The sequence below is a fragment of the Tachyglossus aculeatus genome, chromosome 9 (genome assembly GCF_015852505.1).
Source record: "Tachyglossus aculeatus isolate mTacAcu1 chromosome 9, mTacAcu1.pri, whole genome shotgun sequence".
Lineage (NCBI taxonomy): Eukaryota > Metazoa > Chordata > Mammalia > Monotremata > Tachyglossidae > Tachyglossus > Tachyglossus aculeatus.
Window position 1 is genome coordinate 52,890,863 of NC_052074.1, and position 19,406 is coordinate 52,910,268.

General features: G+C 42.2%; 1 protein-coding gene across 2 annotated transcripts in view; it reads right to left on the reverse strand.

Moving 5' to 3' along the window:
* The window catches only part of STK39 (serine/threonine kinase 39), a 218,150-nt gene that overhangs the window by 140,222 nt on the left and 58,522 nt on the right, over positions 1–19,406 (reverse strand). For both annotated transcript variants that reach the window (XM_038751810.1, XM_038751809.1), the window contains exons 3-5: positions 7,456–7,564; positions 4,668–4,809; positions 3,048–3,103 (exon numbers count right to left, since the gene is read on the reverse strand). In XM_038751810.1, the coding sequence (XP_038607738.1) occupies positions 3,048–3,103; positions 4,668–4,809; positions 7,456–7,564 (307 nt within the window). The remainder of the gene's footprint in view (positions 1–3,047; positions 3,104–4,667; positions 4,810–7,455; positions 7,565–19,406) is intronic.

Sequence of the window (19,406 nt, forward strand, 5' to 3'; positions counted from 1 at the left end):
ATCATCTGCCCTTCAGACAGGAGGCTCTCCTTTCCCACTCAACACCCAACTTAAAATCCTATGAGTTGACAGCTGAGCAGATAGCAGGGCTCTGGGCAGTCCGAGCTGGACAAGTAATGGAAGCGATGCTCACCAACAGAGTACCAGGCTAGAAAATGTGCTCAACTATATTCTTGTGCAAGAGAGGCTGTCAGCAGGGTTGTCTTTGACTACATCCATCCAGAGGACAGCAGCCCCCAGCTAAGTGTGAAGTGTTGTACACTTCAGCAGACAGGGACTGGAAGTAGGGAAAAGAGAAAGGAGTGGAACTTGTTCTCTAGGCCAGATGGTGACCAAATATATGCACAGATGCAAGCAATCTAATTACAGCTCTGATTATTTCTGTTTGCACAACTACGGATGTTAGTGATCCAGACCCACCCAATCCATTCTTTTCCATCTAATGCGATCTTTCCTTCTGACATATCACAGGAGTGACTATCCCCACATTCAATTATCTCATCAATGAATCGATGCTATTTACTGAGCATTACTGTGTGTAGAGCACTGTACTAAGCCCTTGGGAGAATACAATATAACAGAGTTGGTACACAAGCGCTTAACAATTACCACTTAAAAAAAAAGAGGCCACAGAAAAGAATAATGGTCCAAGATGGGGGACAGGGAATTGGCACGTTCTTACTGCAAAAATACCATTTGTTACTCTGCCCTGTGGAGCATACACCTTTATAAAAATGGAAACATCTTTTTTCCTCCATTCTCATTGTGGAAATGATACCTTCACAGCAAGGTAACTTTTCCAATTTCCTAAGTAATATACTTGATTATTTTATACTTCAATTCCCCCAGAACCATATTCTTCACAAACTCCCCAGGTGAAACTCAATTTCCTAGTAAAAGCAGCAGCACAGCAGTAGTTTTCTTGGTGTGGGCGGGGAAGCGGGGAAATCTCATACTGGAAGGCTTGTTCCTCATTTTCCTTCTTGTACCTTCAGTTGTCAGTCCTCTACCTTTCTGGCACACAGACAACTGTCAAAGATTAAACCCAAGCTCCTCATGGTTCTGTGCTTCTCAAACCCAGGAGGTGTCATGGAAAAAAAGCTTGATTAGGAGACAGGAGACCTGGGTTCCAATACCAACACTTCCACTGATCTGCTGGCAGACCCTAGGCAAAGTCACTTAACCTTTCTATTGCTCCATTTCTCCAATTGCAAAACAGAGAAAATGCCTCCTGGCCCTCCCTTCCTCCCAAGGACATTAGGTTTCGAAGTCACTGGTTTCGAAGATTAAAGTCCTATAAAATTCCAGGTATCACACGGATCATGCCAAAAAAATGTGCTTTCTCCCTCATTTCTTGGGTAACTGTAGGAGGGAGCTAACCATCAATGGAAAGATTCAAAGCCGGGCTCTCTTCACTTACTGCTTTCCTAACAACTACCTGACATCCATGACTCAGAAGCAGGGTGATGTAGCCTAGGGGAACCCCAGAAAGAAAAGACAAGTACTCCTCAGATCAGGGAAGCTCCAGGGATTTTACAGGCCACTCTGAGATGTTCCACCTGGTTTGGAAGCTTTCCTTATTCTGGTAGACTAAGAAAAGGTCAGCCCTCCTGCAGGCTCTTCATGGTGATGGTCTTTGTTGAGTGCTTACTATGTCCCAAGCACTGTATTATGCACTGGTGTAGTATGAGATAATCAGGTAGAGATAGTCCTTGTACCATAGGAGGTTCGCAGTCAAAGGGGAAGGGGGAACCGTTATTTAATCCATTTTAGAGTTGAGGAAACTGAGATACAAAGAAGTGACTTGCCCAAGGTCACACAGCAGGCAATTGGAGCCAGGATTGCAACCCAGGTCCCCTGACTCCAAGACCGGTGCACTTTCCACCAGTCCACACTGCTTCTCTGCTAGCTCCCTAAAAGAGGATAACAAGACCATGTATGCTGGCCCCCTGAGGCTGCTCTTTGCATTTTAAAGATATGTAAAAATAATAGCATCCAGAGACTTGGTGATTTATATACCAACATCAATCCGCTGTAAAATGGCTACTCTGTGCCTGCCTCCAAATGATGCCCATACCACTTGGAGGCAGCGTGGCCTAATGGAAAGGGCATTAGACTGGGAGTCAGGAGAACCAGGTTCTAACCCCGGCCCTGCTGCTTGCCTGCTGTGAAATCTCTGTGCCTCCATTTTCTCATCTGTAAAATGGGGATAAAGTATCAATCAACCAATGATATTTATTGAGCACTACTGTGTATAGAGCACTGAGTGCTTAATACAGTTATCTGTTAGAGATGTAGCATGGGCCAGTGGATAAAACCATGGGACTGAGACTCAGAAGGACATGAGTTCTAATCCCAGCTCCGCCACTTGTCTGCTGGGTGACCTTGGGTAAATCACTTAACTTCTCTGTGCCTCAGTTCCCTCATCTGTAAAACGGGGATTAAGACTGTTAGCCCTATGTGGGACATGGACTGTGTTCAACTCGATTATCTTGTATCTACCCAGCACTTAAAACAGTAAAGGCTTAACAAATACCATAATTATTATTATTATTGTTACTATTAATAATTATTATTATTCTCCCTTCCCTTTAGATTGTGAGCTCCATTTGTGAAAGGGACTGTGTCCAACTGATTCTGTTCTATCTACCTCAGCACATTGCGCATACTAGACTCTAAACAAATACCAACATTACTGGGGGCCTGCTTTGGACGGAAGCTGCTACCCTACTTACCCGTGGGCTCAGGGATGAGAGTGGGCTTCCTGTCCCACAGACGCCCTGAGCAGACTCCCACTGCTCCATGGGGTCTCCACACCTGCCCAAGTGAGAGGTGTGCTCCTCCTCCACTGGCTCTGATTCACAGCAAAGTTATCACAAATTGGCACTTTCCCAAACATCGGGCAAGATGTCCACACTGTGGATCAGGAATGGAATCTTTCAGGTAACATTCACTGAGGGGTATTATTCCCCTAAAAGATTTCAGCAAAGCAACAAGAGAATAAGTTGTAAAGAAGAAACTGGAAATTTTAGGATCAAAATCTTTACCTGCTATTTGTACTGAACCATCTTCACCCAAAAGAATATTACCAGCCTTCAAATCCCTAGCAGGAACAAACCAGAAGAGTTATTTCCACAGAAAATATATTTCATTATATACATTCCTCTCCAGGAAACCTGAAAAATAGACCACCTATGAAAGGAGGACCTCAAAATTATCTTTGCAAATACCAATATGTGATTTTTGGTTAAAATGCAAAGTGAAAAACATCTGGTAACCAGGGCTCTTTTTTTCCCCAGGAACAGATGTTTCATACTACAGCATTAACTAGATGGTTAAAATTCCCAGCAATTAGATCCTTGATTTTACAACAGCATTAATCAAATCCCTTTTCCATTGACTTATATTTTCCTCTTATTCAGAAGTAAACAATTTGAAACACTCTCTACGTAAAAATCTTGGGCTTCAAATTGGTTTTATGTCCTGGTGAGGTCCCCAAATTTTTTGCTTTGAAAACTCCTCAAACCTCATCAAAGCCTCCTGAAAAATACTGCATTATACTGCTATCACACTTCACATTCACACACAGCAGTTTATCAAATAATATCTCTCTCCTCCATTAGAGGAGTATTTTATTGGATTCAGTTTAAACAGAGTGGACTTATGAATCCAAAACAAATATTACTCCCTTCCCAGACCGAAAATGTGCATGTGACTAAATGGGAGTTTACTCCCTCTGGTATGGCTCAGTGGCTGAAAACAGTGCTAGATAGTGTCCTGCTGTAACAAGTACAAAGTCATTTACAGTTTTATAGGGGGGAAAAGCCTCAAACATCTGTGACCGGCAAATATCCATTGGACTCGAGCTTCCACAAGGGTCCACTAAATCAAGAAGCACCGCCAAAGAAATGCAGCAACCTGGAATCACTAGGGCAATGGAGCTGGAAAGCCCACTTCAGAGATGCCATAATGTGTCACAAAGTATTAAGAGCCATGACCAGGAAATGAGATGTGTCCCACCCTTTTTCCACTCTAGATGGAAGTTTCAAGCAGATCCGGGACGGTTAACTAAGAATATCTTGTGCAGGCCTATGGTGGGTCTTGTAGGCCAAGAAAGGTGTGAGTTGAGAATAATCAGCACTACAAGCCACAAATCTGCTGTTATTTTAAGTGACTAAAAGCTGCTTTTTCTTCTTTCATTATATTATTTTGGAATTTGGGGCTTAAATCTGTGTCTAGTCCAAAATGTTTAGGCTTTTTTTTTTTTTTTTACAACAAAGTAGCTGCATAAGTATTAAGACCATTCTGAGAAATTCCCAAAGCAAAGCTTTCCAAGGCTGTGTGTATCTGCACTGGCACTTAGTCCAGTGCCTGGCACATTGTAAGCGCTGAACAAATACCATCAAAAAAAGTTCATTACCATCTCAGAAATCAATTTTTTTTTTCAAAGGACATCCATAGCCCTTAATCATCAGTTCACATGGTAAAAAACAGTTCTCTAAAGTATCTTGCTGGTTCAACTTTTACTTATCTTAATCCAGGAAACTGATCTTGGAAAACCAAATCAGTAAATTACCTAAGTTACACTTTCCTCTGACAACCTTCCAAAGCAGCCAATTAGCTTTTCATACAGATGTCTAAATTACAAATGTCTTCAGAAATCTTACCTGTGAATCTGTCCGTTTCTGTGAAGATAATCCAAGCCTTCCAAAACTTCTTTAAGAATTGTTGCTATTATGGATTCTTCCAGGACTCCACTCTTGTGTTCGCCTCGGTTGACGATATACTTTATGATATCCAGCATGGATCCTAAGTCGACAAGCATTAGAAGACCTTCAGATGCAATTTCACCAACGCTTGGTGGATCATAAGAGCACTGTTCTCCTAGTTCAAAATTTAGCCACGTCCAACTCAAACAAAAGCTGCTTCGTTGATGACAAAAGCATTCCTGTATGTACCCTAAGGATTGTGTGACACAGTACTTGTGTTTGTGGCTTTGCCATTATTACAGCAAATTGGGCAGGCAAACAAGAGGTTGCAAGTCCAGCTCTGCTCAACTCTTAGTGTCTCAGTTTCCTCATCCATAAAATGGGGATTTTCTGTTCTTCCTCTTCCTTAGACACTAAGTTCCACATACGACAGGGATGGGTCTGATCCGACTATCTTGTATCTACCCTGGAACTTAGTACAGCGTTTGCACATAGCAAGCACTTAACTATTAGCACAATTGCAATTATCATCATCATTATTAAGAAGGCTTTGCTCTCCTCTGTGTTGATCTACTGGTGGACAAATGCAAACAGGCAGGGAGCTTGGGGAACCTCAGCACCAGACTCTTTCTTTCTCCTTCTTGTCTGCAACTAGCAGGTTTCCTTAGCAGAACAGTCTCCAGGATACAGTGGGCTGGGCAACAGAGAGGCTCAAGAAGAAGTGGGGGTATCTAGGGCCTCAGCCACTTATCAGCACTCAAAAATAGGATCCAGGATCATGGATAAGAGATGCCCACAGCCATATGATTCTTCTGCTGAAAAGGAGGTGATTCCTTTGGCTAACTAGCAGTCAGACCATAAGAAAATGCCTGATAAAATCCTGATCTTGCTATCAGGAAACATTTGGAATTACCATAAATAGAACGAATGTCCATGGCAATGTGCGATTCACATTTCAACATATAATAATTGATATTCAGTAGCTCTAGGCCATTAATAATAGCCAATTAGCTTAGGGCTCAGCATTTCTGAAGAGTTAACACATGGCATGATTATGGTCTGGAGTCTAGCTTCTGGCCCTCAACAGTCATTAATTGAGGATATAGTCTCCCCATCAGATGTTATTACATCATTCCAGCCACCCACCTTAAGAGATATAATGGAAATAGAGGACATAATTTCAATTTCCTTAGGGTTTTCACCCCATCAGAAAAATCAAGTTCATGTGCATGGTGCCCCCTTAGGCTTCCTGATCAATTAGGATTACCAAAGCCAAACTGCACAAGGATTTTTTTTTTTTCCGGTGGGAAACCAAGCCTGCAAATGCATTTCCTTTCTTGCTATGAGGGAATGATGAATGTTTCCATTTTGTCCACAATACCAGCATGACTTGTGGACACTTGTTTAACCGTCCTTATGCCAAAGAGCAATGACTGGAGGGAGGATACACTGGGTCAAACATGGGGAATATGAACAAGACCAGAGAAGAGTTCCAGGATAGTGACCCATGGCACAGTATTAAAAAACAACAACAAAAATTTTTTTAAAAAACTTATTTTCTGAGTTAAAGGAACTAGATTTTAGATGTGTAAATATGATGCCACCTGGGGTTTCTCCCAGTTGCCTTGAGAGGGAATAGTGGAAAGATGAGGGAGAGACTGAGACAAGATCACAGCACTGACAAGGCAGCAGCGGCCCACAGCACAAACGAGGAACACTGCAACAGCCAATCCCGGGGCACAGGGCTGGCAAGGCTCCTCTTCCTGCTTTGTTTTTTAATTAGCTCACAGAATGGGCACTCAAGGAAACAATGACTAATGGTCTTGGCTAGGGCCTGGTACAGAGAGATCCAAGACTCCCCCCAGAGCCCTGCCACAAAGCAGTCCTCCAGTGAACTGTTATTTCTGTTCTTGACTTTGCCAGATCCAAGTCAATGCAGTGACTTTTCACTTCTTTATTCCTTTCTTTATTTAACCGGGACAGCTCCCCACATTATGGTCAGGGCTTGGAAGCCAGGCTTTCAGATGGGAAAGGCCAAGCCTGTAAACCTGGCTGCCCAGTTTAGCTCCGAGGGCCAGCTTAGCCACGAAACCTTGGTTCTTGAACCAGGACTCATTTCCTGAAGAAGGGCCCTGTTGTGGGGGAGCGAACTATAGAAAGAAAGTGAGGGAGTGGATCCTCCACCAATCCACATCCTTCCCTTCCTCCCAGTCCTGTTTAACTCCCCTCCTCCAGGTAACCCATCCAAATTAATGCTCCTGGGCTCCAGCTCTACTAGTTAATAATGATAATAACATGATAACAATCATAGCATTTGTTAAGCGCTTCATATGTGCCAAGCACTGGGGTGGATACAAGATAATCAGATCGGACACAGCCCCTGTCCAAACCTGGGACTCACAATCTAAGGGATGGGGATAAGAGGTATTTAATCCCCATTTTTCAGATGAGGAAACTGAGGTACTGAGATGTTAAGTGACAGGCCCAAAGTCACACAGTAGGCAAGTTTTCCATGCTTTGTTCTGCCTTGGCACCTCCTTTCAACACTGCCATTCGTGCCTGCCCTGCGTGGGGATAAAATGGAGGGTGAGCAATACAAGCTGATGATTGGCTGACTCCTTCCCATTGCAGTTCAATGGCTGCATTCGAACCACACCATCAGTATTGTGTGGCACAAATAGACAACTTAATTGCTCTGGACACAGCACGATCCACTCACCACAGACCCACAAGTGTAGTGACTTACCTCCACTGAGTAACTTCATAACCAGCCAAAGCTCATCCTTTACCACAAACGAGGTGTAATAGGTCACCACATTGGGATGGCTGCATTGACTCATAGCTTGGATTTCTTTCTACAAGGAAAACAAAATACAATATCAATCTGGCAAGATGACCATTTATTTATTTATTTATTTATTTAGCCAAGATAATGACATTTTATGGCATCTGCTAGATGGGGCCATTGGTATTTAAAGAAAAAAAAAAACCCCAAAGAGAAGACATTTGGTTAGAGCCCTGGCTTGGAACTCTCTTATCCTTTATATCCAACAAACCAATGCTCTCCCCACCTTCCAAGCCATCCTAAAATCACATCTCCTCCAAGAGGCCTTCCCTGCCTGTGTCACCTATGCCCTCAGATGTGTATCCATTAAGCACTTGATATTCACCCACAGCATTTATTCCCTCCAATTTTCCCTACCTGTAGTTTATTTTCATGCATTTCTTCCCCTCTAAACTGTAAACTCCTTGTGGGTAGGGATTGTGTCTACCAACTCTATTGTACTAAGTGCTTAGTACAGTGCTCTGAACACAGTAAGCACTCAATAGATGCCACACTGACTGACTGAGCAGATATCTTTCACCCTCAAGGCATGCCTGAAAGCAGTGTGCTAATTAATGTAACTGTAGGAAAGTGACAATATGCCAAAGAAGCTCGCATTACATTCTCAGGTCAGATCATATTGACATGTCCTTCCATGGCCTTAGACTTGACCTGGAGAGTACTGGAGAGATAAAATGCTTTTAGTATAACATCTTTTCCTATATCACCCCCTCACCAGCCCTCTTCACTTACTTCATGCCCCCATCCGCTTCATCAGCATCTGAATCCTGAACTGTGCCAGGAACCCTAAAGGGCTCGGCCAGACTGGCACAATCCCAAATCTGGTTAAGGTTCCTGCTGGGTTCATCATCATCATCGACAGTATTTATTTATTGAGCACTTACTATGTGCAGAGCACTGTACTAGGCACTTAGATTCAGACACACCTTCAACTCCCCAAACGCTACTTCTATGGCCTTTTCAGGATGGTGCAAGTGAATGGAGGCAGACCAGAGTGCTATTACTGTGGCAGGAGGAGCCATACCACACAAGTACCACACAGCTTTCACAGGTCAGGCTGTTCTGGTGGGCAACTGGAACAACAAGAAATGTCACACTCAGGCAGCAGTGCCACCCTGAAGCAAGGCACAGAACCTCCTCTGGTTCTGCCCAAGTCCATTTCCCATTTTCCTGGAGCAAACCTAGACACTGAATCCCAAGACAGAGGCAGAACTAGCCAGGCTGGACAAAGAAAATCTCTTCTGGTAGTAGTAGTTATGGTCTTCACTGAACACCCACTAACAATAATAATAATAATTGTGGTATTTGTTAAGTGCTTACTATATGCTAGGCACTGTACTGAGCGCTGGAGTGGGTACAAATTGGGTTTGACACAGTCCTTGTCCCAAGTGAAGCTCAGTCTCCCCAGTTTATAGATAACTGAGGCACAGAGAAGTGAAGTCATTTGCCCAAGGCCACACAGCAGATAAGTAGTGGGGCAGGATTAGAACCCATGACCTTCTGACTTCTAAGCCCTTGCTATATTCACTACACCACACTGCTTCCCCATACCAAGCTGCTTCAGGACTTGGGAGCATAATAAGCTGCCCATGGAAATTTCCACTTTAATTTCTATGAAAAACAAAATAATTGTAATAATAGACTCAGACTATAAGCTCATTGTGGGCAGGGATCGTGTCTCCCAACCCTTGCAATAGTGTACTCTCCCAAGCACTTAGTACAGTGCTCTACATACAGAAAGTGTTCAGTAAGTGACTACTACTAATGATAATAGTGGTATGTTAGGTAATAATCATGTGCCAAGCACTTGTGGAAAGTGCTGAGGCAGATATGGTACAATCAGAACACAGTTCCTATTCCACATGGAACTTGTAGCAAGGAGAAGGGAGAACAGGTACTTAATCTCCATTATTCAGATGACGAAAGTCATACTCAGAGAAGTGACCAACTTAACATCTAGACAACACAAAGTGAACAGAGGCACCAGGGGGCCTAGGCTGAGGGCCTGAATCTGCAGACACTGAATTCTCACTGCCTCTATTTCCCCAAGCCCAAAGGAGGGATAGTGATTCCTGCTTCACAAAGATTGTGAGGATAAATGAAAACTGGGTGTCATTTTGAGGAACAAAGTTGGAAAACACACCACTGGATTTCCACATTACTGCTACTCCATGACACAGTTGTCCAGTGTGGCCCAGGATGACTACTACAATATTTATAGCTATAAGATGCATGAATATTTTCAACAAGGATGAGTTTCTGGTCTGACTGTGGTTTTGAAAAAAATTCAAGCCTTCCATATTTAAATAATTCCAGCTCCTCCAAACTCAACCCCTCTCAATTCCATTCAACTTCTTTAAATAAGATCTGAAACCTGAGGTCCAGTCTTTATCTGTTTCCGGTGTTGGGTTTTGACACAGTAGACACTTTTAAAAGAGGAATGGCACACGGCCCAGAACACATTCCTGCTTCAGAGACACACTGCTACTGGTTATTGAAGTGACTCGAGTGAGTCCAGCCCCATATACAGTATAACAGCTCAAAAATGGGGTGTAATAGTCCCAATTTACCTTTTCCAATTACTAACCATAAATGAACGCAGATGACAATCACCATCCTACCCCATGGAAAATTTCACACAAAGTTCTAACACCAATAAACTTCTATAATGCTTATCTTCCCTTCAGAAAGAAATCCACTGACACCAAACCACTTGCTTCGGAGCCCTTCATTCTCAGCTACCTAAGATCAAGATCTGGGGGAAAGGAGGAGGAGGGGATGCTCTTTTCAGGGAGTTCATGAATAGCCACACCCAATTTATTAATGGAATTTTAGTCTGAATTTCACGCAGTTTCCTTTTGGTTCTGTTAGGGTTTTCGGTGACAGAACCCCCAAAATTCAATCATCTACCAAAGAGCAACAGTGCCTGGCACACAGTAGGTGCATAATAAATACCACAATTATTATTATTATTCCGTCAGTATCGACAGTGAGAGTAGGGTAACTGTAGGCTGCCATTTTTACAAATGGGTGGTGGATTCTATTTCAAGTTAGAGCTTCCTACTGCCCCTTGTCCACCTCTGGCCCCCTCTGACCTCTGCCCCTCACGCCAGCCCCCTGCTTATAGTTCCCAGGCCTGGGGCTCCTTTCTCTTAAAAATCAGCCAGACCAGGTAACTGGAAACACATAGGCTTGCCAATCTCAGGCTTCTGAATTCAAAGCAAAACACTGGCAACAACTATTCAATGGTTAAAATGCCACATTCAAACAGGGTGATCTAATTAGAGCCAGGGTGATCTCAAAAAGAATACTGTCACTTCACCCAAATCTAGTCTCTAATTCTACCTAGATAAAACGAAAAGTATTTTTCCTTGGCTCACATTCACTAAGGCTTATGAACTAAGTCATAGTAAGATAACATCAGTCCCAATTTTGTATGTGCCATGAATAGTAAAGCTTTAATTTATTACATATGCCTTGAGCTCTTTATTAGCATTGTTTCTCAGTAAATTGTTCATTTACTTTTGAAAGTCCTTTTTCTGTACATATTGGTTTACACCAACTTGCTTTGTTCAACATCTAACACAGCAGCCTCTTAGTTAAGCATTTAGGCTATAACCTCACTGTGGGCAGGGGATATGTCTATTATATTGTACTCACTCAAGCACTTAGTACAGTGCTCTGCATACAGTAAGTGCTCAATAAATATGATTGACTGACTGATTTCAAATGTTTCCTTTCACCACCCACAATAGCAGAGCAATACTTCTGCTTGGGACAATGTAGACTATGATAATGAATGAGAATCTGATCCACTGAATGAATGAGGAAAAGTCCCCTGGCTAAAACAAACATTATGAAGCAAGGTACAAATTTGTGTGTGCTGGGGGTGGGGGGGAGAACGGGACAGACCCTGATAATGATAATAGTATTTGTTAAAAGCTTACTATGCCTCAAGCACTATACTAAGCACTGGAAGAGATATAAGATAATCAGGTTGGACACAGTTTCTGTCCCTCATGGAGTTAACAGTCTCATAGACAACCATTTTCATTTGCTTATTCTCTGCCAAAGGGTTTGATGACATGTAGAATCACGCTCCCTTTTGGGAATTCAGATCCGGTCAGCTACAATGGGTTGTTGTGTGAGGGACAGAAGTGCCAACTAAAGCAATGAAGCTTCCACCTAGTAACACCCCTTTGCCCTGTTGCAACAATCCAACTTCCTTGCCCTTTATAATATTATTTAATGGCAACACTGGTGCCCAGTCACAGAAGAGTAAATCCTACCCACTCTGGTAACCAAAATGAGACAGGATGACATCATGTAAAAACCCACTGAAAAAGTAATCCATTAGACATTCAGCAAGTGAATGCATTTTCCAAGTTCCTAATTCTCTACCACAAAACACAAAGGGGAGCATTTAGAAGACCATTTAAAAGTGCCTGTCAAACAGACACCTAATGCACCGTATGTTCTTCCTTAAGGGGGGAACTTTCGAAATATGAACATGCTCTTCACTTTTACTGTAGGCCTTTATTAAGAGGTAAACTTTCACTAGCAAACCCCTGAATGAAAAATGCCTCTACAAGGCCTTGGGAAAATTTTAAAAGCAAATATTTTTAAAAAAATTTAAGATTTTCAAAATTGCAATGAAGTAAAAGAATTCCCACTTAAACACTGGTCTCATAATTTTAGAAGCATTACTAAACTGTTCCCACAGGAGAAATCCAGTTAAGAGATTTGGAGCACTGAGAACAGATGTCAGAGGCACCCTGACCCTAGGAAAAGGAACTGAGGCCTCCTTTTCTAAAGCAAAATTAAACCTCTTTCATTCATTCAATTTATTGGGCGCTTATTGTGTGGAGAGCACTGTACTAAGCTTGAAAAGTACAAATCATCAACATATAGAGATGGTCCCTACCCATCAATGGGCTCACAGTCTAGAGGGGGTGGGGGCAGGAAGGAACAGAGGGGTGATGGGGGGGCTGGAAGAAACAGAGAGGTGATGGGGTGGGCTGGAATAAAGAGAGGGGGAAGGAGGACAAGAAGTAAGAGAGAGGAAGAGGAACTATGGGAATCGCAACTGTGACTCTACAGGATACAGCAGATGCAAAAATTAACTAGGACAAGCGGGTGCTAAGAAGGGCTTGTGACAGGTAACAGCAGTGAGATAACTCAACCATGATCAACCAGATGTCTCAAAGACTCACTATGCCAAGAATATGATTGCAATTTCATTCTCCAAAATGGCATCCTCTAGGAAAAGTCTGGCAACTGTCCTAAATTGCATGGGAAAAATGGAAAGGTAAACGCAGAAAAGGTCAATCTGTCTTACAAAGCAACTTAGAAGCATGGGGTAACTGGGATTTGGAGCAAAAATAAAAAAAAAATAGAAGGGGCTTGTTAGGAGAAAAGGTAGCTTTTAAACTAATCTTTAAATCACAGACACAAAAGTAGAGTACCCTAAAATATCTTCACAAAACTACATATTTCCCGGGCCAGTGCATAGGTTCTTCAGCAGCAAGCACCTGATTTTACCAAGAGGTCCTTGAAAAAGTGATTTTAAAATAGAAGCTAATAGTAAAAGAGAATCCATCACACTGAAAAATTGAACTGTCTGCTCTGACTCTTCTCTCCTTTAGCATATTAAGCTACAAGCAAGCATTGTAGTTACAAATTTTTCCAGCATTTAGATGCACTTGCTTTTTAGATACACTACTCTTCTTTCCGGCAGAGGGAAATACGGAGGACGGTCATAATGACTGTCTACATTAAGTGGTCACTAAGCGGCCTTTTGAACAGTAGCTTTTCAACACCTTTGTGTTTTAGGCAACTATATCAGCAATGGATTCTTTGGATGATCATCTAGGCTAAATCTGACTTCTGCACACTGGAATAGAAACAGTGTCCAAAGCCAAATGTGATTAGGGCAGCAATTAAGCTGAATCACACCCCGGGATTCCTTACTCAACATAGCTGCCTTGCGATTAAAATATCTGCTCTTTACAACAGTAAAGATAATGTCCGTCTCCTTTTTGGTGAGGTGACAGCTTGGCACACTCCTCCAGCATCTAATATCAAAGCAACAACACCAAGGGCCAGAAGTCATAGGCACACCTAATCCTCCCCCTAGAGCTCAGAAGGCCTCTGTCCCCATCATGCCTCAGCCCCAAGGCACCACGGGACAAAAACTTTTTGAACGACATCTGTTCCAAACCCATGCACACAGACCAGTCTGCCATACTTAATAATAGGATTATTCAATAGGATCAATTCCCTGTCATTTCTTTGGAAAGAGGACAAGAAGCTCCCTTGGCATGAAAGCCTCCGTTCTATGATCTCATCATCAGACAGAATTTATCGAATGCTTGCTGTGTGTGGAGCACTGTAGTATGTACCTGAGAGCAAGATAATTGACTTGTTCCTCACTGCGTCCAACTCCCATTAGCTTTGACATTATATTGTACAACCAAGGGAAAAGGAATCAAAATCAACTTCTCCAAGCCCTGGTCACAAGGGTGAACATTGCCTTGGACATCTCCTGCAATGCACATGATGAAAAATACCCTTAAAATGGGTCAATAGCTGTTAGAGTTAACCACTTTGAAGATAGACACATATCTAGACACAAATATCATTAGTATGTTAGGCACTTACTACGTGCCAGGCACTGTACTAAGCATGGAGGAAGACAGAGGGCTGGACCCAGTCCGTGTCCCACATGGGGCTGTCATCACTCTTAATCCTCATTTTACAGGTGAGATAACTGAGGGTCAGAGAAGTTAAGTGACTTGCCCAAGGTCACACAGTAGGCAAGTGGCAGAACCCAGGATTAGAATTAAGGTCCTCTGATTCCCAGGCCCATGCTCCTTGTACTATGCCACTTTGCTTTCCTTGGACCATTTTATTCATCCCAGTTAAAGCTAAACCACAGAGGAAATGGGAAGTGAAAACAGCACATAGAAAAACGCAGTTCTCAAAAGTTAACTGCATACATATCACGTATAAGAAAAGATTTTTCCTCCTTTTATTCCTTCTTTAACGTTAACACCACAGTTTCTGTTTATTGTGACTGAAGAGTTAGAGCAAGTTATATGCTTTTATGCTTGCCTCTCCAAATCTAATCAATCTGCCACCTTCCCAACCCTTTCTTAAACCCCTAGCTCCCTGTCTACAAAGAACAATAATGTATGGCAGTGCCTCCTCATGTTTAGCATCTTGATTACCATCTACCTAATCCTTCTTTTCTCTCTCCATTCTTGGACTAAAACTGTGAGCTGGTTGTGGGCAGGCAATGTCACTGCTTATTGTTGTATTGTACTTTCCCAAGTGCTTAGTACAGTGCTCCGCACACAGTAAGTGCTTAATACATGTTACTGAATGAATGAAAAGGTCTCAAAAGTTTGCAACATTATTTTTTTTCTACAGGCACCCCATGAGAGCAATTCAAGTACTTTTGACAGACTTTAATTTTAGGTGACTAATTTCAAAGCTCTAATTAACTAATCTGCTTGGGTTTGAAAGATTTAGCCCTCTGAAAAGAACTGAAATAAAAATAAAAATTGCAGAAAAATGTAACACTAACTTGATTGAGAACCAAAGTGTGTCTTTCCCCTCATGTGAGACCCTTTGGAATACTAAAGTAAAAATGTCTCTTCTTCATTCCAAAGGTCATAATAAATTTAAAAAACCATCATGCGTAAATTCGGAATAATCCATTTTAAAGTATATTTCAACATGGCTAACACTATCTCATTTTCCCTTAGACTGTAAGCTCCTTATGGGCAGGGAACACACCTACCGACTCTGTTGTATTGTACTCTCCCAAGCACTTAGTACATGCTGGGTACACTGTAAGTGCTCAACAAATACCACTGACTGCCTTCAGTGAGCCTCATTATGTCTATCAATTCAGAATACCTCCTTTATAAGAGATTAATTATTTGTATTTATTGAGCACTTACTGTGTGCAGAGCACTGAACTAAGCGTTTGCAAGAGATCGCAATACATATTGGTAAATGTGATCCCTTCCCTTAATGATTTAGAGGACTACAGACTAGTTTACAGTCTAGAGACTACTTTACTGCTTAACTAATTTCCTGTGAGGTATTAATAAAAGAAAGGAAGTGGGTGATAACTCTTCCAGCAATTTGGGCTGATGTTTTACTGGCTTGCAAAAGGTTAAGTGCAGCAATATAAGAGGTTGTTTCCCCTGACACAGCCTAAGGCATTAGTGACTCCAGTGACCATTGTTCCCTGTAAGAACAATGGCTTCTAGTTACAACCAGTTAACACATGACAGAGTTTGCAAAATGATGTAGGCACTGACCTGGAAAAGAAAAGCCTATGATTTAATCCTATATAGAATACCCACACACTGAATTAAAGGATTATTAAGATACTGGATGTCCAAACATTGTCAACATGTGAACTTGAGAAAATAATGAAGCTGCAGGCAACAGCTGAATTTACAAGTTAAAATTACTGTACCATCTTTGCCATAGGGAACATTAATAGCATTTGTGAAAAAACTTTCCACCTTCAAAGCCTACTAAACTGTAAACAAACACACCCTTTAAAGATATGGATAGGAAAACACTTAATCTAATTGGTGGTACTTATTGAGTGCTTTACTGTGTGCAGAGCAATAATAATAATTGTGGTATTTGTTACGGGCTTACTCTAAGCCAAGCGTTGTTTTGAGTGTAGGGGTAGATGCAAGGTAATCAGGTTGGACACAGTCTCCGTCCCACATGGGGCTCACAGTCTTAATTCCCATTTTAGAGATGAGGTAACTGAGGCACAGAGAAGTTAAGTGACTTGCCCAAGGTCACACTGTAGACGTGTGGCAGAGCTGGGAATAGAATCCACGTCCTCTTTCAGGCCCAGGCTCTTTCCATTAGACCACTCTGCTTCCCTACTAGGCCATGCTGCTTCCCTTACACTAAGCCCTTTGGAGAGTTATATTACAACAGAGTTGATAGACCCTTTCTCTGTCCACAGGAGCTTACAGTCTAGAGGACCATAACAGGACTTGTAGAAGACTCGTAAGGTTTATTCTATATGTGGTTAACCTTAACAGGATTGAATACCATCTGTGATTTTGGCTTTTCTCCATTTAGATCCCATCACTAGTTCATTTCAAACATATTCCTTGAAATAATACTGCAGAATATTCATACTTTCTGTTCTAATCACTCCATGTGACATCTACACTCATACACCCCTAAAATGTCACTGAACAAAACCGGGAGAATCCCTGCTGAAGTCTCATTTCTTATCGGGAAACCCAGGCAAACACCACTATTTGCTGAACGTCTGGTACCCATTTGGTATCACTGGGTAGGAGATGGTGCCTCCTGAAGCCCAGCACCATGCCACGGCACACATCACATGCCTGGGGGATACGGAAGCTTTTCCAATGCTTCAGTGGCACTTTCTGTTATGCTTTCTAGCCTGGGGAGCAGAATGTTGGCAGGGGTTACAGCTAGGCTGCCTTCCTCAGGGCCTGTCCCCTCTGCCACTGCAGACCTCAGTCCAAGATACTAAAAGGAGACAGGCTATCAACGGTAGGAGGGGTGGAGAGGTAGAGAAGAAGGAAGCACACAAGAACAGGGAGTCCTCTAAACAGCTACGTAGTGGCTACAGAAGCTCCAATGTCCTCTGACCCCAAACTATTAACAGGGACCCCTATCATGCAGACAGGGGAACACTAACTTCCAAGTATTTAGGGGGCAGGGGAACAGCAATCCTTAAATGGAAGGGCAATGTAACATGTCATAGGAAGGAGAAAATCCCACCAAACAGCTTTTGGTCATCCATTAGAGGAATTTAGCCAACTTCCACTTACTATAGATCACCAGCTCCAGTGCCCCAAGGCCACTTTCCTTTTTTAAACCAAATAAACACACTATTTCAGCAGAAAAATGAACTCAAGGAAATTCTTAAAAAGTGATATCTGTGACAAACTCCCCTTTAGACTATTAGCCCCCCTCTAGGCTATAAGCTTGTGATGGGCAGGGAATGTGTCTGTGATGTGCTGAACTCTCAGAAGCACTTAGTACAGTGATCTGCACAAGGCAAATGCTCAATAAATATGATTCATTAAAAAAAGACTATTCACTCAACAGCTGGCTACCTCTGGGCAGCTCTAGGCAAAAGTGATTTTAGAAACTTAATGGAATTCAAAGGGACACCTTCTGTCCTGCTTCGCCACTGACCATTCTGTTGTTGACCAGCAGAAAAGACATAAGAGTCAGTATAATGTGGGTAAGTGACCAGAGGTTAAGTGAATGTTTCAACCTTCCAAGATGAGAGGCTTAAAATGTGTTCAGGCCAAATCATTAACACCGGACTGCAGGAACCCCTGGTTTTAATCTGGGTAGTGATTTGTGATTTGCAGCTATGCCCTCATAAACCCCTGCACTATGTTGCCTAGTTTAAATTATAAAACCAATCTGATCTGGAAAACTACAGCTTTATCCTTGAACTTAATTTATACCATGGTGTACTGTAATTAAACCTTAAATAAAAGCTATATTCTGGGCACAGACAAAAAGCTCTTGTTAATGACATTTCATTCCCACTGTGGAACATAACAAAAGGCTTCTTCATTGGGAGCCAAATGACATTATGCTTTCTAACTTGTTTGGAGCCACTGAACTAATATTTGCTCTGGGATTACTGTTTTGGTGACCAGTTAACTCCTCAATTTCAGAGTTCTCCAGTGTTCTCCATGTAAATGATGAGCAAAGAAAAAAAAACTGGCAGAGAGAAAAACATCTTCAATTACAAAAATTAAACTTCGATATCCTTCCTAACTTGCAGGATCACCAATAATCTATTGCCAACTTGATTGGTTTAGAGAAAGTTTATACAGTCTCCCCCTCTAGGCCATAAGTTTGCTGTGGGCAGGGAATCTATCAACCTAATCAATCAATCAATCGTATTTATTGAGCGCTTACTGTGTGCAGAGCACTGTACTAAGCGCTTGGGAAGTACAAGTTGGCAACATATAGAGACAGTCCCTACCCAACAGTGGGCTCACAGTCTAAAAACCTAACCTAAGCGCTTAGTACAGTGCTCTGCACACAGTAAGCACTCAATATACGATTGAATGAACTCTGTAATACTGTACCCTCCCAAGAGCTTAGTTAAGTGTTATGCACTTAGTAAGCGCTCAATAAATGACTGATAGACAACTAAGACCAAGATCAAACGTTAACACCTAACCTATGTTACCCAAAGAGCATGGACCTGAGAGTCGGAAGGTCATGGGTTCTAATCCTTGCTCTGCCACTTGTCTGCTGTGGGACTCTGGGCAAATCACTTCACTTCTCTGTGCCTCAGTTACCTCATCTGTAAAATGGGGACTGAGACTGTACACCCCACATGGGACAGGGAATGTGTCCAATCAGATTTGCCTGTATCCACCCCGGTGCTTAGTACAGTGCCTGACACATAGTAAGTGCTTAACAAATAGCATATTACTATCATATACTGAAGGGCCCTAGTTGTTTAAATGAGGCTCTTGAGTTACATATGGTTAGGATGGGGAGGAGGGGCATGAAAAGAGGGAAGGGGGATGATGTAAATAACTCAATGGTCTGGCCAGCTGGAGTTGGGCCCAGGAGAGAGAGCATGACCTTCCCACTCTTTCAGGCTCAGCCCCTGGGCCCAAAGGCACATGACAGGGGACACAAACATCCCATATTACCAATTTTTACTTCAAAAATGATTGCTTCTATCAATTTTGTTACACTGTACTCTTTCAAGTGTTTAGTACTGTACTCTGAACACAGTAAGCACTCAACTACAAATGATTGATATCCATCTCTGCAACTAGACT